This window comes from Pristis pectinata, chromosome 20 (assembly GCF_009764475.1).
Source record: "Pristis pectinata isolate sPriPec2 chromosome 20, sPriPec2.1.pri, whole genome shotgun sequence".
NCBI lineage: Eukaryota > Metazoa > Chordata > Chondrichthyes > Rhinopristiformes > Pristidae > Pristis > Pristis pectinata.
The window spans coordinates 25,729,749-25,747,143 of record NC_067424.1 but is presented as its reverse complement, the minus strand read 5'-3'; the positions used below and the strand labels follow the sequence as shown (position 1 = coordinate 25,747,143).

The following is a 17,395-nucleotide window of genomic DNA, read 5'->3' as shown; positions in this document are numbered from 1 at the left end:
TCCACCAAATGTGCCTTCTTCCTCTTTCTACTTTCTTCACAAGTTAAAACCTGTATATCTGTTTTATTTCCCAATTTTGATGAAAGATCATCCAGCTATAATGTTAACTCACAAGGGATACCTGACCTATTGCTTTTATTTTACTTTAGTGTTATGTTTTGTACAAGGTGAGAAGATGCAAAGGGGAAAGGCAGCTTTTGTGGCAACTCCCTGGAGGGGAAGGTTGCATATCGGACTGCTCAGAAGGATCATCTCAGGATATCAATGGCCATTTCCTGGACAGAGCCTAATGCAAGTGATCGTGAACATACTATCAGATCTGTCTAAAAGCTTACATTAAATGTCAAGGAGCATGATCGAATCCAGCTCCAGGGAGTCTTTTCATGGAGGAATTCCAGAGTGGAATTTGGTGGCCAGCTTCATCTGACCATATCCATGGGGCAGTGGATCATGGTGAGGTCTCAGTTGCCAAAGCAGCACAGGAAGAGGCCATTCAGTGTCTCAAAGCTGCAATGGAATCTCACTCCTCTGCCATCCAGGACAACCTTCTGAACTCCCCACCATTGGCAGAGGCTTCTGAGTTACTGTATTCATTCAGGTGACCTAGATGTTGCTGGCAATTGTGGCTTTTATTGTCCATCTCTAATTGCCCTTAAAATGATGAGACAGTTAAGAACCAACAACCTGTTGGTCGGGAGTCACATATAGTCCAGATGGGGTAAGGGCATAGGGTTTCCTTCTCTGGAAGGCTTTAGTGAGCTAGAATGTATGATAGCGGCTGTGTGATCTGCCTTCTGGCAGACTGAAGCAAAACCACCTGAAGCCTTGGCCCAAGGGAGAGCCAGATGGTTGAGAGCACGAACCTCCTGTCCTCTCTTGAGATGAAGCAATCAGGCTTCCATAACTGCCGCTCCAGCAGAGCTGCCCATTAGCCAGTTAATCTATCTGCTGCTGCCCATGGTGAGAAGGCACCCAAGTCATTCAGACCCAGAGCTGCTTGCTCTACTGGAAAAAACACACATTCCCATCTTGGTATCATGTTTGCACCAACATTTCTAATTCTATTTTAAGAAGACTGTAAGACAGCTTTCATAGAGTGGTGTAAACTCTATGAGAAGTACCGTGCATACCCTGGTGTAAAATTAGGTACAGAAAATTTTCGTAAAATTGTTAACGCAGCTGGTCTATTTCGAACTGGCAAAGAACTTCTAGCCAGATCTTTTGAATCATTCACCGATTAAATATAACAGATATATGTTTGTACTTTTCACTTAACTAAATCACAATCTTTACAAATGCATCATTCAAATGCCAACTATTGGGCAGATCTGGTGACTGTATCTCAATCAACCACACAAAGTTTTGAATCATATTTCGGCCACTACCAGACAAAGAAGCAGCCAGTCTCAAATAGTTTATTGGTTATAGGCATTTTAGAGCTATTCATGCATGTACAAATATTTAATAAGTTATTGACCAAGTGATCAGTTGAAGCTTATAAGCAACATATTTTAATTTAATCAGGCAGCATTCTAATGTATACTTATTACCTGTCTTTAAAATATATGACTGATGAAATAATCCCTGAAAGTAAATTAATATTTTAGACATTAAGCTGCAGTAAGAAACTGGACTAGCATCATTAAATTTAGGTTCAATCTAGTACAAATGAAATTAAGGACACAAAAGCTACTGATGATGGGATGCCCCTCATTTCAATGGTACGAGAGCACATACATGACATGTAGAATAACTGGGCTTCAGCATCAAGAAAATGATCAGTCTAAATTTTCCAATATATGCCTGTAGCCAAAAAATACATCAGCTAACATGCTCTTGGGTAGAGGAGGACATTCTACCCATCAGCACCTAATCCAAAAATTATCCCCCGATTTAAATTCCAAATTGAAAACACTCTTTTCATCAAATTGCTAAACACAAACTTTTAATGGGAACAGTTTAACAAGGCAATGAGTTATTTGCGCCATTCCAGATTTATTTTGGAACTGGTACAGATGTTAATTAATGGAAGTAATTTGAAGAAAGGATCGACCCAGAGAATTTCGGTTCAGTTTTAAATTTATCAAAACTGACACCACTGACATCAAGACGATACTGCTTCAAGCTGCAGTCTCACACCCTTGTCTCAGAGCTCTGCGGTAGCCCCCCAGCCATATTAACCCTCTCCTCCAAGCTCTTTTCTGCCCTAATCACCCCCTCCCACTTCCCCAAACCCACATCCTCCCAGTTCCTTCCCTCTAACCCTACTGAATTTCTCACCTTACCTGTAAGCAGGAAAATCAAAGTGAAACTCTAGTACCAGACCTCTAGTACTGTGCATTGACACTTGTGAACACCCAGGAAACAATATTGATAAAGGAAGAAATAAATGCCCCTTCAGTGAAAAATATTACATTAAAAGAATAATTCAAAGACTAAACATCAGTGCCTTACGCAAGTTGTGGATGGCACCCCTATCCACAACCATTCACTCAATCCACCACCAACATACAGTAGCAGCAGTTTGTACCATCCACAAGATGCACCGCAGCAACTCATTAAGTCTCCTGAGACACCACCTTCCCAACCCACCTCTACCAGCCAGAAGGACAAGGGCAGTAGAAGCATGGGAATGCCACCACCTGGAAGTTGCCCTCCAAACCACACACCATCCTGACCTGGAAATATATTGCCTTTCCTTTACTAGGTTAAGATCCTGGAGCACACTCCCTAATAGCATTGTGGGTATACTCATATATCAAGGACTGTTGTGGTTCAAGAAGGCAGCTCACCACCACCTTCTCAAAATCAGTTAAGGATAGGCAATTAAATGTTGCCTCAGCCTACAAAGCCCACATAAAAATAAACATAAAAACTCAGATATTCCTTTTTAGAGATTCTACAATTAACTTGTACAATTAATATGTGCAATTACCACATTGAGATCATTTCTTGCCACCTTTCAAGAATAATCCACTGAAGTTGTTTCTTCAGTACACCTACAATCTCTTCCGGAAAGCACACCGTAGCAATCAAAACAGGCTTCATCAGGAATATTTACTGCAAGATTACTGGATGGCATTTCACATGATTTTGTGATTATTTTGTTACTAAATTGGGTTGGTGTACTGAATTAAGAAGTGTAAACATTGCAAGAAACTTTATTTTCTAAATTAAGATTAATTCTGTGTTCTATTTAAGGCAGTCTTATGAAGCACATTGTGACTGCACCATAGAGTATGTCACAGAGCACTGGATCAAGATGGCTCCCTCCAGATTATACCTTCCTAAACCATGTGAACATTATGCTGTATCGAAGTGAAAGGACTGCCCTTAGGGAAGAAGGAAGGAACGAAACAACATGAGGCGAAATCAACTTGTGCCTCTCCTATAAATCTTCCAACAGCAACCTTTCTTTAAGCTGCCTACCTTCCCTTGTGATTTGAGAACATCTGGCACAGCAGGGGAATAGAGAGGACTTTATTTTATAGGGAGGGGAAGAAGGTAAGAGCTTAAGATTCAATTACTCAATATAATTAAACTGCCAATTCTGATCTTCTTCCATTTTAACACCTGTCTACAGCAAAAGTTTAGAAGCTTTTTTTTTGCCTTCTAGTTAACTGTTCGTATATTGACACAAATTATTCCTTGAAGGATAAAGCTAAATAAAATATTAAGATGATCCAAACCAGATCCTAACTAGTGGGTCTGAATGCATATATAAGCAACAGTCATCATTTGCTTTGGTAAAACAATGATGCAAATAGAATATAGAACATAGTTCGATGAACATAGCACAGGAACAGGCCCTTCGGCCCACAATGTTGTGCAAAACCAGTTACATTAGTAATAAAATGCCCAACTAAACTAATCTGCCGACACAATGTCCATATCCTGCCATTTACCTCGACATTCATGTGCCTATATAAGAGCTCCTTGAATGCCCCTATCGTATTTGCCTCCACCACCACCACCACCACCACCACCCCAGGCAGCACATTCCAGACACCCACCACTCTCTGCGTAAAAAACTTGCACCGCACATCCCCTTTGAACTTACCCCCTATAAATGCATGCCCTCTAGTATTAGACATTTCAACCCTGGGGAAAAGATACTGGCTGTCTACTCCATCTATGCCTCCCATAATCTTATAAAACTATCAGATCTCCCCTTAGCCTCCACTGCTCCAGAGAGAACAACCCAAGTTTGTCCAACCTATCATCATAGCACATGCCCTCTAATCCAGGCAGCATCCTGGTAAATCTCTTCTGCACCCTCTCCAAAGCCTCATCATCCTTCCTATAATGGGGCAACCAGAACTGAATGCAATACTCCAGAAGCAGCCAAACTAAAGTTTTATAAAGCTGCAGTATAACTTCCTGACTCTTGAACTCAATGCCTCTACTAATGAAGGCAAGCATGCCGTATGCCTTCTTTACCATCCTATCAACCTGTGTAGCCACTTTCAGGGAGCTATGAACTTGGATCCCAAGATCCCTGTGCTCATCAACACTGTTAAGTGTTTTACCATTAACAGTGTACTGTCTCTTTACAGTTGATCTCCCACAGTGCAACACTTCACATTTGGCCGGGTTGAACTCCATCTGCCAATTCTCCGCCCATATCTGCAACTGATCGAAATCCTGCTGTATCCTTTGCCAGTCTTCTATACTATCCACAACACCACCAATCATCTGCAAATTTACTAACCCACGCATGTACATTTTTATCCAGGTCATTTATATACATCACAAACAGCAGAGGTCCCAGTACGGATCCCTGAGGAACACCACTCGTCACAGACCTCCAGCTAGAGTAAGTCCCATCGACCACTACCCTGTCTTCTATGGGCAAGCCAGTTCTGAATTCAAACAGCCAATTCACTGTGGATCCCATGCATCTTAATCTTCTGGGTGAACCTCCCATGAGCGACCTTGTCAAACGCCTTACTAAAATCCATGTCGCCCACATCCACAGCTCTATCTTCATCAATCACCCTCGTCACCTTGTCAAAAAACTCAATCAAGTTAGTAGGACACGACTTGTCCTGCACAAAGCCATGCTGACTGTCCCTAATTAGGTTATGGGTTTCTAAATGCTCATAAATCCTATCCCTAAGAATCCTCTCCAGTAACTCCCCTACCACTGACGTGAGACTCACCGGTCTATGGTTATCAGGATTATCCCTGTTTCCCTTCTTGAATGATGGAACAACATTAACTACTCGCCAGTTCTCCGGGATCTCACCTGTGGCTAGAGAGGACATGAAGACATTGGTCAAGGCCCCAGCAATCTTATCTCTTGCCTCTCTCAATAAACTGGGATATATCCCATCAGGCCCTGGGGACTTATCCACCTTAATGCTCTTTAAGAGACCTAACGCCATCACTTCCTTTATCTCGAAATGCCCTTGCATATTAGCATGCTCCACACTGATCTCCCCATCCTCCACGTTCTTCTCCTTGGTAAATATTGATGCAAAGTACTCATTAAGGACTTCACCCACATCCTCCACTTCCAAGCATGTGCTCCCTCCTTTATCCTTGAGTGGTCCTACCTAGTTTTCCTCTTGCTTTTGATGTATGTATAGAATGCCTTGGGATTCTCTTTAATCCTACTTGCCAAGGACCTTTCATGGCCCCTCCTGCCTCTCCTAATTCCCTTCCTGAGTTCCTTTCTGGCTTCTTTGTAATCCTCAAGTTCTCTGTTTGATCCGAGCTTCCTAAGCTTTATATACTTTTCTTTTATATTCTTGACTAAATTCACCACCTCTCTCGACATCCAGGGTTCTCTTACCCTGCCATCCTTGTCCTTCCTTCTTACTGGAACATACCTGTTCTGTGCTCTCTGCAGTTGGTCTTTAAACACCCTCCACATGTCAGATGTGGACTTGCCCAAAAACAGCTGTTCCCAATTAATTCTCCCTAGTTCCTGCCTAATGCTCCCGTAATTTGCCCTGCTCCAATTTAATACTCTCCCACAAGGGTCCATACTTATCCTTATCTATATCCACCTTAAAACATAATGACTTGTGGTCATTGTTCCCTTACTGTTCTCCCACTGAAAGGTCGGTCACCTAGCCAGGCTCATTACCCAACACCAGGTCCAGTACAGCCCCTCCTCTCATTGGACTATCTACATATTGATTTAAGAAACCCTCCTGCATATACCTAACAAATTCTGCCCGTCTAAACCTCTTACATTAAGGAGGTCCCAGTTTATATTAGGGAAGTTGAAGTCCCCCATGACAATAACCCTATTAGTTTTACACCTTTCCCTAATCTGCCTGCATATCTGTTCCTCAATGTCCCAGTGGCTACTGGGGGGTCTGTAGTATAATCCCATCAAAGTGATTGCACCTTTCTCATTTTTGAGTTCAGCCCATATAGACTCAGTGGACGAGCCCTCCATTATGTCCCCTCTGAGTGCAGCCGTGATATTGGCCCTGATTGGCAGCGCATTCCCCCCCTCCACTCTTTTACCTCCCTCTCTATCTTTTCTAAAACATCAAAACCCAAGAACATGGGGCAGCACGGTAGTGTAGCAGTTAGTGCAATGCTATTACAGTGCCAGTGATCGGGGTTCGATTCCCGTCGCTGTCTGTAAGGAGTTTGTGTGTTCTCCCGTGTCTGTGTGGGTTTCCTCCGGGTGCTCCGGTTTCCTCCCACATTCTAAAGACGTACGGGTAGGTTAATTTGGGGGTTTAAAATGGCGGCGTGGACTCGTTGGACTGTTACCACGCTGTAAATAAAATTTAAAAAAATAAAATTTAAAAAAAAATTTTAAAATTAAGCACCCATTCCTGTCCCTCTCTCAACCAAGTCTGTTATGACCACAACATCATAATCCCATGTACTGATCCATGCTCTAAATTCATCTTCCTTACCCACAATACTCCTCACATTCAAATACACACACTTCAAACTGTTCGTCCCATCGTGTCTATTACTTTGCTCCTGCCTGTTTTTACTGGCCCTGACATTTACCTTCCTCCCAATCCCTCCACTTTCTAACCTGGTGCTCTGGTTCCCATCCCCCTGCCAAACTAGTTTGAACCCTCCCAAGTAGCACTAGCAGACCTCCTGGCCAGGAAATTGGTTCCCCTCTAGTTGAGGTGCAACCCGTCCTTCTTGTACAGGTCACACCTGCCCCAGAAGAGGTTCCAATGATCCAAGAACCTGAAACCCTGCCCCCTGCACCAGTACCTCAGCCACTCATTCACCTGTTCTATCATCCTATTCCTGCCCTGATTAGCACGTGGCACCAGGAGTAATCCAGAGATTACTACTTTGGAAGTCCTGCCTTGGAGCAAATATCACTATAGTACAGACATTTTACTGGAATCATTGTAACCAAAAAGCCAGAGTGGTCTTCAGGGAAATGGATTTTCTTCATTTACTTAAATCTTGCATCATATAACTTAAGTACATTTTCAGATAAATAAATTCTGGCAATTATTTTTTCTTTTTCCCAAGTCATAAACTTGTTGGGTGAGCACGACCAACCATTTCCTGGCTGCACGCCACTGATGGACCCCCCTTGAGGTCCAGTGGCAGAGCAGTGCCTTGTGATGATTATCCTGGAACTGGGATAAGGAACCTGTAAGATCTGAGAGTCCCTGGTTCGTAGAACAGACTTTGTCCACTCACATCTTTCCACTGCATTGTTCAAAGCCATGCTGCCAATCAGGATTTTGTCACTTGACTAAGGACTTCTTTACTCAACTTTCTGAGCACATGGATAACCACGTGTAAACTTCTGGAATTTTAATACATTCTTTTGTCATTAAAATGTGGACATCATTTTTGTGTGCTTCAATTTCTTAACTAACCAAACATCCTTTCTAATTTTGGAGGGAGATGTTTCTATTACTTCTTTCAAAAGCTGAAATTGTTTGAAATGAGCAAATAAGCATAGAATTCATCCAGACTGGCAGGAAGTATTTCCTCACAGAATGTGAACATTACTGCCCTTCCCTAATTATTCCTGAACTCATCAGGTAATTCAGAGTCAACAACGTTGTTGAGTCTGGAGCCACAAACAGCCTGACTGGTTAAGAGGCATGAAAAACACGATGATGCTGGAGGAACTCAGCAGGCCAGGCAACATCCGTGGAGAACAGCAGGCGGTCAACGTTTCGGGTCAGGACCCTTCTTCAGGAAGGGAGATAGGAAAAGGGGAAGCCCAATATATAGGTGGGAAAAGCAGAGCAGTGATAAGTTGACATTAGAGGGGAGGTGGGGTGGGCACAAGGTGGTGATAGGTAGATGCAGGTAAGAGACAGATGGGCAGGTGCAGGGGAGGAGTGGAGAGCAGATCCACCGGGGGATGGGTCAAAGGTAAGGAGGAAAAAAAGGACAGAAAAAAGAGAGATAGGCTAGGAAAGGGAAGAAGAGGGATGGTGGGTGTGTAGAGGGTGGGGGTTACTTAAAGTGGGAGAATTCAATGTTCATGCCGTTTAGCTGTAAGGTTCCAAGGTGAAAAATGAGGTGCTGTTCCTCCAGTTTGTGCTTGGAATTCTCCTGGTAGTGGAGGAGGCCGAGGACTGACAGATCTGTGATGGGGTGGGAGGGGGAGTTGAAGTGACTGGCAAAGGGGAGATGCAAATCGCGGTTACGGACAGAGTGCAGGTGTTCTGCGAAATGGTCTGCTAGTGCAGATTTCCTTTCTTGAAGAATATTAATGACCCAGATGGAAGTTTACATCAATCTGTCAGTTTTACGATTACTCCTATGAACATCAGCAGCTGAGGAGAGATTCAGATTTAATCAATTACTTAAATCTGCATTCTCCAACGTCTAAGTTTAAACCTTTGGTTACCAGCACAATAACTTAACACTACCTTGCCTCTAAACCTTTATGAGGACAGTTAGATATAAAGGGCACTTGAATAAAGACCCGTTACCGTGTTGATCTCAGACAGAAACAAATAATAAATGAATGGTTAAATACTATTACTTGATAGAACAATACTGTACCAATTTAAATTCAACGATGAAAAAAAAGTCAATCACCACCAAGAAATTAGTTTGGGCCATTAGTCACTAGTTCTTCTTCATCTGGCAGTACTCCAACTTTAACTCAACATCACTGTACATAAACCTTGAAATTCAAGTGCACCCCAACAGGGTGTAGTGGATATGGTGCAGTAGTAGGATTCCAGTGATCAGAGGCCCTCCAGTAAAAGTTAACCTGCCCTCCAACTGGTGCTCTTGGTGACCATTCCCCCTGTTTGCTGCAAGGAGTGTTGCAAAGGAACAGCATCATCATGCGAAGGAACAGCATCATCATGCAAACCCCAGAAGTGATTTCCACTCAGGGTCACAAACCAGACTTCCACCAGGATGTGCACAGTTGAATTAGTAGAATGACATGAAACAACCCAGAAATAATTATTATCACATTTCAGTCTGGAACAAAAAGATCGATTTCCAGTTACATCTTGCTGAAAAAAGTAGTGAGAAACAACTGAATTTTTAGGTAGTATAGTTCACTTAGTTTAAGATTCAGCAAATGAAATATTCTTGATTCTAAACTGATCTTACTGCCCATGTTGGATTCTGAAAAGCTGAAAATTAACATTATTTCTCTTTCCACAAAGACCGCCTGACTTACTGAGTATTTCCAGCATCCATGGTATTTTGATTTTTTTTATGCAATTAGCCAATCACTGCTAAACACTGGGCAACTTAAACGTGCCTTCTCAAATAGAACCTAAATGACACACACATCACTTTCATGCAACTTTGCAATCAGTATGATTTTAACATGCAGTGGGTATTTAATAAAAATAATGCGAAAACAATTTGAGAAACAGTTTTAAAGTTGATACTATAGGGAAGCTACAAGAATGAAATTCCAACTTACCCAGTTGTAATGTCATCATCATTCATTGTTTTCCCCAACAGATCACTGTCACTCATATAGCCAGACATGTCAGCACTGATAGACTTCAGGTCCACGTCATCAGCATCCAGAGAATCCAAGTCTAAGCGAGAGATGTTACATGATTTGCTGGAACTCCGCATGGGCATGGTGTGAGAGTAATGGGAGGAGTCTCCACGAACAAACCAGCCAGAATTCCCTCCAGGCTGGCAGCCAGTGCCTACAGAAGGTGCATCCCCTGCCTGGAGACGGGGGCTTGCTTGACCATAGCGCCAGGACAATGGTGAAGATCGGTTAGATGAACTTGTGCCGCGGCTTCTGGCATTTACTTCAGCAGTCAGGTCGCTGTCAAAGGCTGCATCTAAAGCACTGCAAAGTAAGTAAAGAAAATGAGGAATTAAGGTAGGTGTAATGTTAAGAAATGCTAACACTTACTCGGAGCTGAAACAGAGAAAGCTACCTTAATGCTTCCAGCTGTGGCTTATATACTAGCATGTCTGCTATGTGATATGTTTTATTAGCCTGAGCTATCCGATATGACAAAATAGAGAATTTCCCACCCATGGAGAAAAAAGAACAATCTAACCACAGAAGCTTACTTTCTACAAAACAAGTGTCAACCATTCATGAGCAATTCCTTGCCTGTGCAGACACTGGGGTGTCCTGTGATATAACAGACTCCCTGTAAATGGAAAATCTTTTATCTTCCTAGCTATTATGAAGTGAGGACTCCACAGGGTTAGGCTTCCTAGAGGATTTTTTGGACTGTTCCCTCTTTTTTTTCCCAAAATGTTGCACAAGGTAAAAAATAGATTGCAATTTGTCATGCTTATAGAAAAGGTAGTTATTTTTAAAAAAAATGGAACTCCATGAACTGTTTATTCAAATAATGTGATATGAAACCATTGTTAGTTAGCACAAGGAGATAATGGATATGATAATTGCTTGCCACTATGAACATTCCAGCAGTAATTCTGAGTGCTGATCGTGATCGCTCTGTGCAGTTGGTGACAATCAGGTTTTTAGCTTCAGTGATTTTAATTTTACAATCAATGGTAACTCAAGCCAATTCACTCAAACGTTACATAATTTCCCGTGCTTATTCCTGAAAATGAGCCTTTTTAGAAAGTTCTTCAATTTAAAATTTATTACATTAATGGAAACAAAATAATCATTTCTATACCACTTAGGGATCCTTAATACTGTCAATCTGCACTATGACAAAAAATGTACTGTTCAAATAAACAATCATAATTCTATTGTTCATATGAGAACAATCAAAAGAAACAATAACAATAGCTAGAGAAAGTTACTGAGAAGATGCTGAACCATTGGAGTAATGATGACACCTTTAATTTAGGTATAGGGTCGAGAAATCAAATCAGATGGCATGTTTTTTCAAGCACTATGTGATTGGAAATAAATTTAACCTGGAGTAAATTGTGTTTGTGACTATTTCCAGGTCAAACCATGCCAATCAGTAAATAAGGCCAGGCACTTTCACTGCTGAGCCACCTTTGCAATCCTGACATGATTTCTACATTGTGGCTGTACTTCTTAACATCACTCCCAATGCAACACTGCATTTGGGGCACTGCAAGGGAATTCAGAACACATTGTTCTGGGCCCCTATGGCAGGTCACTCCCAGGGGACACAGCAGGAAACAGGGAGGCCAGCTGATAAGTTAAAACACTCACCAACATCCTGTCCCACCATAGACCTGCTCCCCCAACACACTGAGCCAGCATCCTCAACACCCCTGGACATCAACCACCTCACATACTTCATCAGTGCACCCCACAGGACAGCAACTGATCCTCCCCTTTGATCTCACTGTCCTCCCATGTCTACATGCCTGCCTTTGTTTCTATTCTCCTCCCCCATCATCTGTCCACATTCCAAAGCATCACGCACAATCTCCCTGAACTTCTCCCCAAATGCCAATTTCGGACTTTGTGATGGCCACTCCAAAACACCAAGCCCAATCTCCCTGATTCCTCCCTCCAAAACTCCCTATCCGGATTCCCCAATCCACTCTCCAAAACACTGAGCCCAGATTCCAATACCTCTTTGTAGAACACCAAGCCTGGCCTCCCCAATCTCTTTATAAAACACTGAGCCCAGACTCCACAATTCACTCCCTAAAACACCATGCTGAGACTTCACAGTTCCCTCCCTAAACCACCACCTCGGTCTCCACAATTCCCTTTTCAAAATGTACACCCTTGCCTGCTGATCCCAACTCCCCCAAATCACAATGCCTTCAGGCCAAGTCTCCTGGGTCTCTGAAGCATGTCAGCTTTCCTGATCCCAACCCTCAAAAACACTGTGACATCCCCAATCTCCACACTGCAAAACATACCAACCTCCATGTTCCCAGCCTACCTACCCACATGCTGGGCTCTGATGTCTCCTCCTCTCATCTCAGGCAATCTGTCATATCAATCAATTAATATCTATCACCTTGATAAAATGTACTTCTGAAGCAATTTCTAGTCGGCAGCTCAGAATTATCTCTCCTGATGCATGGCTTACTCCCTTTTCCTGAAAGATGAGATATGCAGTTTGTCTCAGCAAACTTATGAAAATGGTTTAAATTGATAAACAGCTATCTCTGTAGGTGCTGCACTGATGAGCAAAGCCACTTATAACCTTCAAATGAACAGAGCACCCTCTTTGTGCTTGAACACCACTTTAACTCCGCCTGACTGTTCCCTTCAAGCTTATCATGCACAGTGAAAAGCTTCCCTACTGCTGCAACACTTTCACTGCTATACCAACACGTGGGCAGTGCATTGCACAATGCTAAGAGGTAAGTTTGATCAACCCCCACTCTGTAGTGATTGACTAATTATTACAAATGTTGCTTTTGTTTATCATTGAACTAAATAGTACCATGATTGTTATTTTCCCATGACTCATTCTTATGGCCCCGATCCAATCTCTTCATCATCCGCACACTGTCAGGGGTGGGACATAACAGTACAGGGCTTTTGCAATATACTGTAAGTGGCCAGTCCTACCTACATGGCCTTGACAGCTTCCACCCTCAGACTCAATGGCGATGAATGATAATGAGATCTTGTCTTTCAAGTTACATAGAACATAGAACAGTACAGGCCCTTCGGCCCACAATGTTGTGCCGACATTTTATCTTGCTCTAATATCCATCTAACCCTTCCACATTGCCCTCCATTTCTTTATCATTCATGTGGCTACCTAAGAGTCTTTTACACGTCCCTAATGTATCTGCCCCCACAACATCCGCCGGCAGTGTATTCCACGCACCCACCACTCTCTGTGTAAAAAACTTACCTCTGACATCCCCCTTCTACCTTCCTCCAATCCCAAAATTATGCCCCCTCGCATTAGCCATTTCCGCCCTGGGAAAAAGTCTCTGATTCTCCATTTGATCAGAACGTACACTTCCCAATGATGCTCGGATTCCTCTGCACTACTTGGATCTCTCACTCTCTCCCAACAACATAATTCTAACTGTAATTAACTTTCAGTACATATCAAAAGGCATCAATCTTCAGTTGCCTTCCACATGCCTGGAAGGTCTAAAATAAACAAAATAATACCTTGGGTTGGGTCACTAGTTTGGAGGCCAATGTCAGGAGAGTTCCAGGCCTTGCTAGGTTTACCCACCCTCCCTAGTACAAACCAGTTTCATATAAAAACTGATGCTCAAAAGTAGAAATAAATCCTGAAAGAACTAACAGAGCTTTGAGATGTTCTCATGAAAATTGTCTGAAGCCAGGTAAGTGTAGGGAGACAAAAGGGATTTACAAGCTGGTGAACAACTCCAGTGGTCCTGATCCTCTGACTCCATTCAGCACTCCCTGAACTGCCATGTAGTCCGTCAACAAGAGGGCAGAAATGTTCTACTGGGACAATGAAGGGTGTGCCAGTGCAGTGAAAGGCACCTGCTGGATTGACAGGAGGTCACTCAGAAGGCAGGTGAATGGGTTCCTAAGCCCAATGCCTTTCCATGTGATAGTGAAAGCCTACAAAAGTGGCACTGCTGGTAGTCATTGAAATGATATGCCCCATCCAATTTAGACATTCTTGCACTGTCCTTCAAAGCCGTCCAGAGGAAAAATCCAGGTTCCCAGTGAAACACTGCAGAATCAACCTGGCTAAGTGATTGCCAGAGCACATCTTATATTACACAGATATTTGACTTGGTTTAAGCCTCACATCCCTAAAAGTGTTTCCAATGATCTGTTCCTCCCTTCCCAAAGCAGAGACACTTGGTCATGAAATACATAACAGCTGACTGCAGAATTGACATCGGTCAGCAAAAAATACCATTCAAATGGTTTAGCAGAATGTTCGATTCACCACTAAAAATGAGTGCACTGTGCCCAACCCCTTGACCACAGCAGCATGGTCACATACCAAACCCAACCTAACAATGATTGCACTGGTTGGAGTGTATGGCTTCATCTCAGCTACCATCTTTAACTGTTTCTTTTTGTGGCAAATTCAGCCTGCCCTTCATTCTGCCGTCTTCCCCACTGCTATCAGACTTTTGAACTAATCACCTCTTTCACACCCCCTTCCCAGTGGTGCTGCCACTTTCTCAAACCCTTAATTCTACCTCCTCTGTTATTGTCCCTTTAGCATTTTTTTTGCACACCTCAGTTTGCACTACTATATTTCACACCATTCCGTTATTTTGCGTTTGTCGCTGTATTTGTTGTTGAATTTATTATTACCATGTATACCATGTACTCTGCTGGTAAAGAAGGAATTTCATTGAACCCTAGTGTATATGACAATAAACTAATCTGAATCTATAACTGCACAGACCTGCCTGCCCAGGTGAATCTTTGCTGAACTTCACTTCCTCCATGACAAGAATATCCCTTTCTAGGTAAGGAGATCAAAACGGCACACAACACTCCAGGTGCGGTCTCATGAAGATTGGATTATCAGTGCAGGGTAAACAAATTTAGCAGAGTCACCAAACTATTTCAAGCTGTTGTTTTGCACCATAAAATTTACAACCAGAAAAGTCTCCAAGTTCTCTTCCATGACATAATGCTTTTAACGTGCTACATATTACACTTCTGGAAGTCTGATCCAAGACAGGATGTGTATTAGGTGCATGGAGACACTGGGCAATCACAGTGGCAGAAGCCAGCATACAACACAGGGCTGACATCATCCGAGTGATATTAGGCAGTGTCTCACACATGGCAGCAGTTTCTAACCATGGAGTTAAGGTGACTCCAGTTAAAGGGCTCACCCCACCTGGGCTGCTCTGGACAGTCTGAAAAAGCTAATTTTATCTTCTCATTCTCGCTCTGCTATCAAGCCCTGCCAAAGTGCTCAATGGCCCTTCAGTTGCTGACCTGTGCCCGACAATCCAGTCTCCAGTGCACCTGACTTTTTATCTCCCCAACAGCCTCTCTGAACTACTACTCAGCACTCTAATCATATGCCCACTTTCTATCTCCTCAGCACCAATCTCCATGATCATCTTCCCAGCCATTCAAGATCATTCCAACCCACAGTAAACTCTCTCCCCACTGCCACAATCCTTTCTCAACTCCCTCTGTCTTCTCCCATCCTCTGCACACATGCTCAAACCCCTGCAATTTCCCATCCTCTGTTTGTACTTCACCATCCTAATCATCTCCCCACCCTGTGCCACAACCTGTTCCCCACCAATCACTTCTCAGCAGTGGAAGAAAGGCTTTCATGCGAAGTTGCATGTACAAGACCTATTGTACCATCGTCAACTCCATGTGTTTTGCATCAAACCAGGGCCAGCACATGCAACACCTGTCAAAAACATGCCTCGAAGAATTTCAAGCCCATATTTTGCTTGGATCATATCCAATTTTACCAATCATAGTTTATAACAAAATACAAGTAGAATTGAGGAATACTTTTCCTTCCTATATCATTTAAAATATTATTTTGACACAAATGGATTTCCTCAATTCCCTTTAGGGGTCATCTTTGAGCTCATTCATCCATAAGCAGAGACCGACCTGATAACATTTATCTTCAATGTCAGAATTTGTAGTTTCTCAATTTTTTTTAAAAAGCAGCTTTTGTAGATGGTTTATAACAAGTAGAACACAAGAAACATTGCCTTCATCTCAAAGGAACTAAGTTAAGAATCAAAGCAAATTAAAATACAGAGGTTCTTTTTTTTAATGGGAGGAGTTAAGGGCTGATAATTGGTGGAAAAAACTGAGAAGTAAGAGGATGGGAAAAATTGATAATGAAGACAGAGCCAACCAAGTTAAAACATGTTGTTATTGTAATTAAGAACATGTTGAAAGGCTATTCAATATCCTAACAAATGAGAGGCAATACAAGTAGGTCAGTCAGTTAATAGTGCTTGGCAGTGGTGTGGGAGAAAATACCAATTGTCTAAGGGGCAAGCCTGCCTAAAGTGGTTGCAGTAAATGAAAATCAAAACAGATGTTAGAAATCTGATGAGATCCAACAAAGGGTCCTGGACCGGAAATGTTGATTTGTTTCTCTTTCCACAGATGCTGCATGACTGTTTCCAGCATTTTCTGCTTTTGTGTCAAAGCAGTTGGCAGATCCACTCAACTGTCAGAGTCTGCAGCACAGTCTGCTCCCTTGGCTTGCCTGTGAGCCTCGAGGCTCTTCGGTGGCTCCCTGCAGTGATTCCACCTGCCATGATTCAGCTTCCCCCAAATGAGTTATGGGCACTGTTCTCAGAGGTTAGTGGGAATGCTGAATTTCTTAGGCCTAATATGACCTAGTCATTGCATCAGAGCCTTGGTCTTCTTCTGTGTGCAGCAGGCAGTCTCCAATTAGCCATGTAATGCTATTACAGAAATACTACCGCTCGTATACAAGTTACTGCAATATCATTGTTTGTTTCAGTGCAAGAGTGAATGAAAGTTAAACTTCAATGGATTGATGGCTAATATCACCTGGAATGTCTGTCATGCTGGGAAGGTCAGGCTTAGCTCAAGATGTCAAACCCTGGAAGTGGGGCTGGGAGTACCCTACCTACCCTCACTGCAGCTCCATGAGGTGCTTTCATAATAATTCCTGGCCAACAAAAAGGGCCTTCTGCTTCATTCATCCAATGCATCCCTGCTTTGAACCACTCATCTTAAAATATTCTGGAATTTATAAGCGATGTGAACAAATATTTTTAAATTATTTTATGAAAATTTGGAAATCAAAATTGCAATATCAACTGAATTAAATCTGACTATTCAGTAACTTGAATAGTTGAATGTTAAATAACACAAAACCGGTTCTGCCTTTATAAACATCACTATTATTATTTGTTCATGCAAATGCTATTCCCCTCACTTCCTGCACAGCCCACTTTTAATTATTCATCTGTGACTTCTGTCAGTGAGTCCTGAGAAAAAAAACTAATTCCCCCACCTTATCCAGGATCAGCTTTAACTGGAGATGCTGAGGCTGGCAAGCACTCGTTTAACTCAACGCAAAATAGAACCAAACCTAGGACTTTTCTAACCTTTATTACTCAG

The 17,395-nt window shown here is 42.5% G+C and overlaps 1 protein-coding gene across 2 annotated transcripts in view; it reads right to left on the bottom strand.

Moving 5' to 3' along the window:
- The window catches only part of nav1b (neuron navigator 1b), a 485,995-nt gene that overhangs the window by 242,995 nt on the left and 225,605 nt on the right, over window positions 1–17,395 (bottom strand). For both annotated transcript variants that reach the window (XM_052034603.1, XM_052034604.1), the window contains one exon: window positions 9,869–10,255. In XM_052034603.1, the coding sequence (XP_051890563.1) occupies window positions 9,869–10,255 (387 nt within the window). The remainder of the gene's footprint in view (window positions 1–9,868; window positions 10,256–17,395) is intronic.